The sequence below is a fragment of the Prionailurus viverrinus genome, chromosome B3, assembly GCF_022837055.1.
Source record: "Prionailurus viverrinus isolate Anna chromosome B3, UM_Priviv_1.0, whole genome shotgun sequence".
NCBI classification, from domain to species: domain Eukaryota; kingdom Metazoa; phylum Chordata; class Mammalia; order Carnivora; family Felidae; genus Prionailurus; species Prionailurus viverrinus.
In genome coordinates this window covers 138,127,390-138,139,307 of record NC_062566.1, presented here as the reverse complement: position 1 = coordinate 138,139,307, position 11,918 = coordinate 138,127,390, and the positions used below count along the sequence as shown (strand labels likewise).

Below are 11,918 nucleotides of genomic sequence, written 5' to 3'. Positions count from 1 at the left end.
TTGTATGTTATTCCTTGTTTTACATTTTTTTATTATTTTTTTTTTAACTTTTATTTATTTTGAGAGAGAGAGAGCATGAGCAGGGGAGGGGCAGAGAGAGGGAGAGAGAATCCCAAGCCGGCTCCATGTTGTCAGCGCAGAACCCCATGCGGGGCTCCAACTCACCAACCCTGACATCATGGCCTGAGCTGAACTCGAGTCCCACGCTTAACAGATTGAGCCAGCCAGGCACTCCTTATTCCTTTCTTCTTCTGACCAGACCAGTTACTGACTTAGCTACTTAAAATTAAATATATATATATATATATATATATATATATATATATATATACTGGATTTATTTTATTTTACTTTTCAATGTTTATTTATTTTTGAGAGAGAGACAGAGTGTGAGCAGGGAGGGCAGAGAGAGGGAGACACAGAATCGGAAGCAGGCTCCAGGCTCTGAGCTGTCAGCACAGAGCCGGATGTGGAGCTCGAGCCCACAAATGATGAGACCATGACCTGAGCCGAAGTCGGATGCTTAACCTGCTGAGCCACTCATAGTCATCATTATAAAATGCTCCTCTTGGGGCACGTGGGTGGTTCAGTTGGTTAAGCATCTGACTTCAGCTCAGGTCATGATCTCAGGGTTTGTGAGTTCTAGCCCCGCATCAGGCTCTCTGCTGCCAGCACAGAGCCTTCTTCGGATCCTCTGTCTCCCTCCCTTTCTGCTGCTCCTTCCCTGTTCGTGCTCTGCCTCAAGAATAGATAAACCTTGGGGCGCCTGGGTGGCGCAGTCAGTTAAGCGTCCGACTTCAGCCAGGTCACGATCTCGCGGTCCGGGAGTTCGAGCCCCGCGTCCGGCTCTGGGCTGATGGCTCAGAGCCTGGAGCCTGTTTCCGATTCTGTGTCTCCCTCTCTCTCTGCCCCTCCCCCGTTCATGCTCTGTCTCTCTCTGTCCCAAAAATAAATAAAAACGTTGAAAAAAAATTAAAAAAAAAAAGAATAGATAAACCTTTAAGAAAATTAAAATAAAGTGCTCCTCTTGACTTCAAACAATATTTTGCCTTGAACTTGACCCCTGCTTTCTGTTTGTTGACGTTGCCTGTTACCCCTTGCACCATCCTTGTATTTTCGTTCTGAGTCTTCTTGTTTGGGGAGTGTCTCTTGCCTCCAGCTTAAGGCTGAATGTGAACCATCTGCCCGGCATTTCCTTTTACAGATGAGTTAACCCACTTGCATATATCAATGTGACAAATCTATCTCAGTCCCAATTAAGTCAATTTATTTGATGCTTTCTATTTTTGTAGGTTATAAAATATTTGCTTAATTTGGGGACAAGCGTTTCTTTTGGCGTCTTGGAAATTTGGTAGCTGCGTACCTATGGTTACCTTTATAATTTTATATAACACACTTCATCATTCATTTCCCCGAAGATTATCTATTGACTCCCAAGTATGAGTAACGACATGATGATGTTTTTTCTTCTTTCTTCCTCCTTCCTTCCACAATCCTTATTGCAATACAATCTTAAGTGGAAACCAACATCATATATTCCATATATACAGCTTCGGTCCTAAGATGTCACAATTTTCAGATGCTCCCTTGGTGTAGTAACAGCTTTTTGAATGAAAATAAAGCTCGGTCCCATCCCACATTCCCTACAGAGGGCCAACAGTGGCCATGCTTGAGATGGAATTCAAGGGCATCTTGATTTTCTTCTCTCTGAGCCCCGTGTCCCTATGTCCCTGCCTAGGCCACCCGGCAGATCCTTGTCCTCCCTGCCTCTGCTTGGAGGAGGCGTCTGGTGCCCTGACCAGGGGTCACAGCCGTGAGTGTCTCAGCGGAGCCACCCACTGCTGGAGGGGCCTGGGGTGTGTCCCGGATTTCAGGTGGCCCAAAGCTCTGTGCCTAGGCAGATGACGTCAGATCCATCCCGCCCTAATGCTCCTCTCTTCTGATCCAGGCATCGCTGGCTGACACCGGCTCAAAAGCAGTTCATGTTTGGCATCATCTTATTAAAGCATTCTGGACCTTTCTCAGGACCCCAGAGTTCCGGGAAGAACCCAACATTCCCTGGTGCCAGCCTGTGGCTGTGCCAGTCACATCCGCCCTGCTGAGCCTCCTCTAGCTCCTATGTACCAGCCCAACCTGGGCACCCCTATCCTGACCACACCTTGTACTCTCCTCTCTCCAGCCCTTTGCTCCTGTTGTTTCTTCCACCTGGGCTGCTGTCCCTCCAGTTTTTGCTGGTCGAAACCTCATCCATCCTTAAGGTTCAGCCTGCGCACGCGTCCTGTGGCTATCAGGCCCCTCCTTCTCTGGCTCCTCGTAGCCTGGCCATGGTAGCCGGCCCTGGGGCGCTCGGGAAGCTCACGCTCATCTTCTGACTCACATCTCTGTCTCCCCTCCCAGAGCTGGGGTGGCCACAGAACTTTCTGGGAAGAGCTTTGGAGTCAGACAAGACCGGCTTCCACGGAGCTGCAGTCTCGGTGGTTGTGAAACGGGGGTATTGATGATCATTCGCCACCGTGAGGAAGCGTGGAGGGAGCTGCCACCCGGAGCCCGGGCACCCGTCACGGCGCTGCCCTGTGCTCGGCCCTGGGGACACAGCAGTGGAGACAGCCCTGCCTGCCAGCATGGAAGCGGCTTGAGCTAACATTAGTACTAGCGGTCTGTTATTATAGTAGCTTTATTGGTGTATTTACATTAAAGCACAAAATCTTGGGGCGCCTGGGGGGCTCTGTCGGTTGAGCGTCCGACTTCGGCTCAGGTCACGATCTCTCAGTTCGTGAGTTCGAACCTTGTGTCGGGCTCTGTGCTGACAGCTCAGAGCCTAGCCTCTTTGGATTCTGTGTCTCCCTCTCTCTCCGCCCCTCCCTGCTCGCTCTCTGTCTGTCTCTCTCAAAAATCAATAAACATTTAAAAAAATTAAAGTACAAAATCTTTGTGAGTGACCGGATGAATGTTCCCATATGTCCACACTGTGGCTCCGTGCGGATCGAGTCATAGCACCTTCCAGTCCCCCAGGAGCCTCCACCGAGGGCAGCTACTGTTTTGACCTTTACCTCTACAGATTAATTTTTTAATCTAAATGGAATCATGCAGTATGTGGTCTCTTGGATCTAGCTTGTTTGGCTCAACATTACTATATATTATTATCTATATGTTGTAATAACAGTATGTCCATGTCCCTCCCCCTGAGGCCTGACACGTGGCAAATGGTTGGTTAATAGAGTCCTGGTTGAGGGAACTTGACCTGTTGAGCGTTTATCTTGTACACTAGAATGTGACGTGAACCAAATCCATTGTTGGAAAAGGCACACGAGATAGAAGTTGGGACAGCAGAGTTCATTTTCCAAGGAGTGCCTTTTACAGGCCACTGATATCTGTGGTTTGGCCTGGCTGTTTGTAAATGCCCCTGGCAGCCTCCTGAGGTCACCTCGGGCTGGTGGCTGTGATCTGCCCTTAGGGTCACTGGGCCTGGCCCTCCTCTCCTCCCTGGCCCATCCTGGAGAGGTGCCTGCTCCTTGCCTGGGCTTGGCATCTCTACCTGTCAGGGGCTCTCGTCCTCTGTGGTCCAGAGCGGGCACCCAGGAGGCGAGACACGCGAGGGCCCCTGGGTTTGATCTCGGAGGAAGAAAACATCCACTCGTCCTGCTCCAAGGCCCCCAAGTAGAAATCTCTGGGTTGATGGCAGCCCAGAGGCTCATAGGGGGTGGATTCCCAACGGTCCCCATGTCGCTCCTGGAGGGACAGGCCATGGCACTCTTCCCAGCATCTATTCCACAGCTGGAAAACCAAGGCTCCGAGGGCAGGCTGAGTCTTTATTCGGTTGGTGGGTGAGGAATACACTCGGTCTGCACCTATTATGTGCCTACTGTGTGCCCTGTGTTGGCACTGAAAACCCAGAGGTAAGACAACCTGTCTCGGCCGAGGGGAGCCACGCTCAGGAGAGGTCTGGGAAAGCTTCAGCTTTGAAGCATGGGACCTCTGCTGTGCCCAGGTAAGGGCACTCCAGGCAGAGGAACTTCCCAAGCAAAGGCATCCCCGTGTGAAAGGTACTGGGCTACACTGGTGAGCAGAGCATTCAGGACAGAGGTTCGGCTCAAGCCGGTCAAAGACCCTGCTTGGGGGTGGTGATGGTGAATGCTGAGGTTCCTTTTGGGGCAGGTGCAGGACCGCAGCTCTAGGCTCTCCCTCCCGCCCTCTGTGTGACCCTGTGTGCCCCACAATACACCCTTCTCTGTGGCAGATGGATGAACGGGGGGGTGGTGTGCAATGAGCCAGTTAGTGGGGTTTAAAAGCAGTCAGGGCCAGGTAGGCAGACGGGGTTGAATGAGTCAGGCCCCTAGGGCCCCGAGGTGATTTTTTTTTTAAGTTTACTTATTTATTTTTGAGAGAGAGAGCACGTGAGGGGGAAGGAGTGGGAAGTGAGAGGGAGAGAGAGAATCCCAAGCAGGCTCTACGCGGTCAGCACAGAGCCCGATGCAGGGCTCGAACCCGTGAACCTCGAGATCACAACCTGAGCCAAAGTCAGACGCTTAACCAACTGAGCCACGCAGGCACCCATCATGAGGTAATTGCCTCAGCACAAGAATTAGTCCTGGGCATGCTATTTGTTCTTGCCTCCTGGAGCGGGCCCTTCCTGCACTCCACTCTCCAGGGCAGCCAGTCTCTGGTTCAATCAGTGACCAACAGGCTGGATGTACCTGTCTCTTTCAAGGTCTCAGTTGCAATCCCCTGTTTGCCTTTGCTCTTTGCAGAGGTGTAAGTGTCACTGACCCAACCCCCTGCCAAGCCGGCCCACCCAGGAAGAAATGTTCAAGGAGGATCCACTCTTGGATGGATTTGTTTTACAGGACTTTTTTCTTTGTGTGTTTTTTAAAATTTACATCCGAGTTAGTTGGCATATGGTGCAATAATGATTTCAGGAGTAGAATCCAGTGATTCATCCCCTACGTGTAACACCCAGGGCTCATCCCAGCAAGTGTCCTCCTTAATGCCCCTTGCCCTTTTAGACCATCCCCCCACCCACAACCCCTCCAGCAACCCTCAGTTTGTTCTCTGTATTTAAGAGTCTCTTCTGTTTTGTCCCCCTCCTTGTTTTTATATTATTTTTGCTTCCCTTCCCTTAGGTTTATCTGTTTTGTATCTTAAATTCCTCATATGACTGAAATCATATGATATTTGTCTTTCTCGGACTAATTTCGCTTAGCATAATACCCTCCAGCTCCACCCACCTAGTTGCAAATGGCAAGATTTCATTCTGATTGCCGAGTAATACTCCATTGTGTGTGTGTGTGTGTGTGTGTGTGTGTGTGTGTGTGTGATACACACACCACATCTTTATCCATTCATCCATCGATGGACATTTGGGCTCTTGCCATACTTGGGCTATTGTTGATAGTGCTGCTATAAACATGGGGGTGCATGTGCCCCTTCGAAACAGCACACCTGTATCCCATGGATAAATGCCTAAGAGTGCCATTGCTGCGTGGTAGGGTAGTTCTATTTTTAGTTTTTTGAGGACCCTCCATACCGTTTTCCAGAGTGGCTGCACCAGTTTGCGTTCCCACCAACAACGCAAAAGAGATCCTCTGTTTCTGCATCCTCGCCAACATCTGTTGTTGCCTGAGTTCATGTGAGCCATTCTGACAGGTGTGAGGTGGTATCTCCTTGTGGTTTTGATTTGTATTTCCCTGATGATGTTTTTCAGGACTTCTATTTTGATTTTTTTATTAAAAAAATTTTTTTAACATTTATTTGTTCTTGAGAGACAGAGGCAGAGCATGAACAGGGGAGAGAGAGAGAGAGAGAGAGAGAGAGAGAGAGAGAGAATGAGAATGAATCCAAAGTAGGCTCCCGGCTCTGAGCTGTTTGTCAGCCCAGAGCCCGACGCTGGACCTGAACGCGCGAACCGCGAGATCACAACCTGCGCCGAAGTCTGACGCCCGACCGACTGAGCCGCCCAGGCGCCCCTTTTCCAGGACTTTTAATGGTCCTCCCTAGTGGCCGCATCTCATGTCCACATCGCCTTCCACCTCCCAGCCCCTAGACACCCTCCCAAGCCTCATGCGAGGGCTGTTCCCCACCCAGGAACACAGCATCTGGCTCCTTCCCCCCGCAGGCCTTTCCTCTGCTGGGCATCTCTTTTCCCTTTTTCTCTCCGGTCAGGAACTCTCTCTTCCCTGTCTTTAGAGGCCTGAACCCACGAACCCACCCACACCTTCCGAATTCGCCCGACCCCAACCCCAAGCCATGGCACGGCCTCAGACACCAGCAAGCAATTCTCCCCTCTACCGCCCCCACCACCCGCATGGGTGCACAGCGCCCTGACTGTGTCCCAGGGTGGGGACGGGGCGGGGAGGTGGGTGTTGCCCTCACTCTAGCGGACCTACGGACTGGCGGAAAAGAGGTTAAAATAAGAATTTCAAAAGCCAGAATTTCTCTGCCCCTCCTTTGGCCTCGCGGCCGCCGTGGGGGTGGGGGTGGGGGGGTGGGGGTGGGGGTGGGGGTGGGGTGGGGGTGGGGGTGGGGGTGGGGGTGGGGGTGGGGTGGGGGTGGGGGTGGGGGGGGTGGGGGGGGTGGGGGGGGTGGGGGGGGTGGGGGGGGGTGGGATGGGGGCCCCTGAGCACCGCTGCGGTTCCCTCCGGCTACAGGCACGTCAGGGCCCCAGGAGAGCCCCAGGGACGGAAAGAGGGGTAGGTTCCTGGGCCTCGCAATGCTTCTGGGTCAAACCGCTTCGCAAAGGCCCGGGGGCGGTCTCCACCCCGGTGCAGGAGGCAGCGCTGCGGACCTCCTGCCGGCAGGGGGCGCGGTGCAGGAATCGGAGGAGGGCGAGTCTCCGGGATGCTCGCCTCGAGGGAGGGGGACGCTAATTTTAAAACATGAATTAGATATCTTTTATTTATTTATTTTTTTTAATGATCCATGCTTGTGAAACAGAGCAGAGCAGCTTGTAAAACAACCACCCTGACCTCACGGCCTCACCTTCCGGAAGTAATCCCTGCCTCGGGGTTGGGCGCATCCTTCCAGGTTTTCTCCAGAGCATTTATTTGCTGAGACACAACGAAGGCTCACACAGATATCACCACACTGGCAGACGTGTATACACACACGCACACACACACACACACACCCCATGGGAACACTTGGATCCCCAAAGAGACTGGTCAGAATAGTCCATGCTGTGGGTGTATTTATGCAGACACGTCTCCAGTGATGAATCGACACACACACAGTTTATTTTTGCAAGTTTCCCGGCTCTCCTCCTGCCACGCCATCGACAGGCATTCCACATTTCCATCCCATCTTTCACGCTGTGGGCGACGAGCCTGCTGAAGCTGCAAAACGCAAGGCGGCTGATGACACATTGCCAGGGCTGTTTGGTGGGGGAGATGGGGTGTCCTGGGCGTGTGCGTGGGATACACTCACGCCTTGGGATTCAGGAAGATGTGAGGATGCGAGGGCAAAGCCCTCCAGGGGAGAAGTCAGAGATCAGCGGCTCGCAGAGGCTGGCCCTTGACCTTCATAAGGGACATACCTGAGGCCTTTGGGGCCCTCCGGATTTGTGTCAGCCACACACATTGATTATCTCCTGCAAATGCAATCACGTTGAACTGAGACCCCTAAGGAGAGGCCTTTCCCATGTCCAGGGTCATCTGAACAGGTGGGGCCCCACCCACTCTGCCCGAAATCCCACATTACCCTCCACTCTGTTGAGTTCCAGGGGGTTTTCCTCTTCAAACCCAATCTACTCCAAGGGGGCCGTGACCCGAACCCCAACAGGGTCCATGCATGGGGCTGAGTGGTTGACACTGACTTCCACGGTGAGTTGGTGCATCGGGTGGGGGGACCCCGGCATCTTCCTGCCTCCCTGCCAGCATTTCAACCGTCAGCCTCCTCTGTCCCCGGGCCAGCTCCACGGACCTCAGCATGGAAAGCGCTTCCACTGGGTGGGGCCAGCAGCACCCCACACACCATCTGAACGGGTCCCTGCAGACCGTCGGGTCCAGGAGCCCGCCCTGTGGAGGTGAATCCTGATGAGGCCCACGGATGGGTGGCAGGAGGGGACGGAGTCTGCAGTGTGCCAACCCCAGGCCGCTCCAGCGCCTGGCTGCCACACTGTTACACCTGGGCCTGGGCTGGGGAGCCAGCCCTGAGAACCACGAACATTCTAGAGCTTGGATCTGGAAGCCCCAGCTCCGTGGACATCCATATCCTGGAGGAATGCCCACGAGCCAGACAGGCTTCTAACTGGGCCTGTGTCGTCCACGGTGAAACGGGACAGTGAGGACTCCCAGCTCACAGAAGGACAAGAATTGTCACTGTTAACCCAGGGTGGCCCCGGCCTGGATCTGGAGGAGGGCTTGACTTCTGGCTTGGAGCTGATGCCTGCCAGACGGGCTGATACCATGTTCCAGGCTCCAGATGTCAACACCCGTTTGTGTTTGTGTGTGGTGTGCAGTTGAAACCCCCCACCCCCACCCCGAAACGGGGCCGACTTCTCCGACCGGTTTTTATTTTGTCCTTAAGGCACACATCTGAAAATGACATAACCAAAGAGGTGTCAGGGATTAAACCTGAGGGCCAGGCTGTCTGCCGGGCAACCTCCCCGGCCCGATAGAGGAGACCTCTGGTGATCTGGTGAGCTTCACCGGGCAGCTGATAACTTCCTACAAGGTCCCAAGTGCGCTCCCGGCCGCAGCAGCCTGGTTCTCCCTGCTGACCCCTGCTGATGACCGAGGGGCTATGTGCCAGGAGTACAGAGGTAGTGCCTGCTGCCTGGGCATGAGAAACTGGAGACGAGGCAGGTGAGCGGGATAAGAAACGTGGGGACACAGGGAAGCGTGGGGATGGGCGTTCAGCCGTGTGTGCACATGCGCATGCGTGGACCAGGCTGCAGTGGGAGAGCTACGAGGGGGGCAGGGGCCCTGCTCCACCGCCTTCCTGCCCACAGTGTGGCTGGTGAGGTCAGTGGCCAAGCCGAGCCTTGTTCTTTTGCAAGTAATGTCTTTTCTGTTTCTTCTTGGAAGCCTTTGGGGTTTTTTTCTTCTGGGGCGCCCAGAAATGTCTATACAGTGTTTCTAGATGGTGATGCCCAGCTTTTCAGTTATTGTTATATTGTGCTCACTTTTTAATTCAAGTGTAACATACAGGGGCGCCCGGGGTGGCTTAGTCCTTGAGCCTCTGACTCTTGATTTCAGCTCAGGTCCTGATCTCGTGGTTCGTGGGTTAGAGCCCCGGGTCGGGCTCTGTGCTGACAGCTCAGAGCCTGGAACCTGCTTCAGATTCTGTGTCTCCCTCTCTCTGCTCCTCCCCCACTCACACTTTGTCTCTCTCTCTCTCTCTCTCTCTCTCAAAAATAAAGAAACATTAAAAAAACCTGTGTGTCCATGAAGATTCACTCTGTGATACCAAGGTCTTTGAGTTTTAATAAATGCTAATGTCTTCTACCCACCGTTGCTGTCTCCTTCACCATAATTTCCCCTCCTTAAAAATTCCCTTGCGTTGCACCTGTTCAACCCTCACCACCCCCCAGCACCCCTGGCAAACTACTGTTCTGTTTGTATAGTCTCTATAGCTTTACCTTTTCTTTTTTTTTTTTTTCAACGTTTATTTATTTTTGGGACAGAGAGAGACAGAGCATGAACGGGGGAGGGTCAGAGAGAGAGGGAGACACAGAATCAGAAACAGGCTCCAGGCTCCGAGCCATCAGCCCAGAGCCTGACGCAGGGCTCGAACTCCCGGACCGCGAGATCGTGACCTGGCTGAAGTCGGACGCTTAACCAACTGCGCCACCCAGGCGCCCCTAGCTTTACCTGTTCTAGTATGTTATATCATTGGAATCATACAGTACTTAGTGTTTACAGACTGGCTTCTTTCATTTAGCAGTATGCACGTAAGATTTTTCCGTGTCTTTTAGTGACGTGTTAGCTCATTTCCTTTTTTTTTTTTTTTTAAGGTTTACTTATTTATTCTTTTATAATCTCTACACCTAACACGGGGCTCAAACTCATGACCCCAAGATCGAGAGTCGCACGCTCCACCCAGCGCGCCAGACAGGCACCCCCAGCTCATTTCCTTTTATCTCAGATTGATATTCCCTTGTGTAGGTGGACCACAGTTTGCGTATCCATTCACTTATCGAAGGGCACCTTGGTTGCTTCAGGTTTTAGGTAACTACAAATGAAGTTGCTATGAACACGCACACGCAGGTTTTGTGTGGGCCTAAGTTTTCACATCATTTGGGTAAACAAATACCAAGGAACACAGCTGCTGGGGTGTGTGGTTTACTCTTGTAAGATACTGCCAGACTGTCTTCCAAAGTGGCCGCACCATTGTGTAATCCCCAGCGATGAATGAGCGTCCCTGTCACTCCAAGTCCTCGTCAGTATCTGGTATTGTCAGCGTCCCGGATGTCATCCATTCTGGTAGGTGTAAAGGTATCTCGTTTATTGCTCTAATTTGCATTTCCCTGACGACAAATGACGTTGAAGTGTCTTTTCATGCACTCACCTGTCATCTATGTCTCCTGTGGCTAGGTGTCTGTTCAGATCTTTGGCCCGCTTGTTAATTGGGTTCTTTGTCGTCTACTGTTGACTTTTAGATTCTGATTTGTGTTTCGCAGGTATTTTCTCCCAGTCTGTGGCTTGTCTCTTCCTTCTTTTATAGAACAAAAGTTATAAATTTTAGGTGCACCTGGGTGGCTCAGTCAGTCAAGCGTCTGACTTCAGCGCAGGTCATGATCTCATGGTTCATGAGTTCCAGCCAAGCCCGGACTCTGTGCTGACAGCTCAGAGCCTGGAACCTGCTTCAGATTCCGTGTTTCCCTTTATCTCTGCCCCTCCCCCACTCATGCTTTGTCTCTTAAAAATAAGTAAACACTTAAAATTTTTTTAAAAAGTTATACATTTTAACAAAGTTTAAACCATATTTTTTTTTCTCTTTCATGGATTGTACCGTTGGTGTTGTGTTTAAAAACTCATCACCAAGGGGCACCTGAGTGGCTCAGTCAATTAAGCATCCAACTCTTGGTTTCGGCTCAGGTCACGATCTCACAGTTCGTGAGCTTGAGCTTCCTGTTGGGCTCTGTGCTGACGGTGCAGAGCCTGCTTGGGATTCTCTCTCTCCTTCTCTCTCTCTCTGCCTCTTCCCCGCTCTCATTGTCTCTCAAAAATAAATAAGTAAACTTAAAAAAAAAAAAAACTCATCACCAAACCCAAAGTCATTTAGGTGTTCCTCAAGAAGTTTTGACATTTTGTATTTTACATTTAGGTCTGTGATCAATTTTGAGTATATATTTTTTTAAGATCTTAGTTTTAAGTAATCTCTACCCCCAACATGGGGCTTGAACTCACAACCCCAAGATTGAGAGTCACAGGCTTTAATGACTGAGTGCCCCCATTTTGAGTCCATTTCTGTGTGAGGTCTGTGTCTCAGTTCATTTATTCTTTTGCATATGGACGTCCAACGGTTGCAGCGCCATTTTCTGAGGAGACTATCCTTTTTCCACTGAATTGCTCTTACTCTGTTGACCAATGAGAGAAATGAGCCCACAGACCCGATCAAAGGAGGGACGTGGAGACTTGGACACAGTGAAGCGAGGCTTTGATCAACGCTCTTGCAAAAGCAGGTATCTGATGGACAGGCTCACTGGAGGCAGTAACAGCAGACAATTTATCTCCTAGCAAGAAGCCCCTCCCCCGATTCCTCATTGGCTGAGCACTACAGAGGTAAGCCCCTCCCCTGGCTCCTCACTGGCTGAGCACTGAAGAGGTAAGTCCCTCCCCTGGTCCCTTATTGGCTGAGCACTACAGAGGTTACAGCTTTGCCCTGAAGTCGCCTATGCCCATGTAAGGCAAAAAGTAGTCTGATTGGAACCAATGTACATTCCTGAGGGACTTCAGGTCTTTGGCGCATGCTCATTGCAA

General features: G+C 51.5%; 1 protein-coding gene across 7 annotated transcripts in view; it reads left to right on the top strand.

The window, feature by feature from the left end:
• Nucleotides 1-11,580, top strand: part of LOC125167161 (translation initiation factor IF-2-like) — a 40,064-nt gene extending 28,484 nt beyond the window's left edge. For 5 of the 7 annotated variants that reach the window (XR_007152667.1, XR_007152666.1, XR_007152668.1 and 2 more), the window contains one exon: nt 2,398-2,815. Coding sequence is in view for 3 of the 7 variants with exons in the window: in XM_047860952.1 (XP_047716908.1) it covers nt 2,398-2,399 (2 nt within the window). In the remaining 4 variants the exon portion in view is untranslated. Of the gene's footprint in view, nt 1-2,397; nt 2,816-11,467 lie in introns of those variants that run through there. The other 2 variants (XM_047860953.1, XM_047860949.1) reach the window with 1 other exon arrangement.
• Nucleotides 11,581-11,918: the final 338 nt, after the last annotated feature.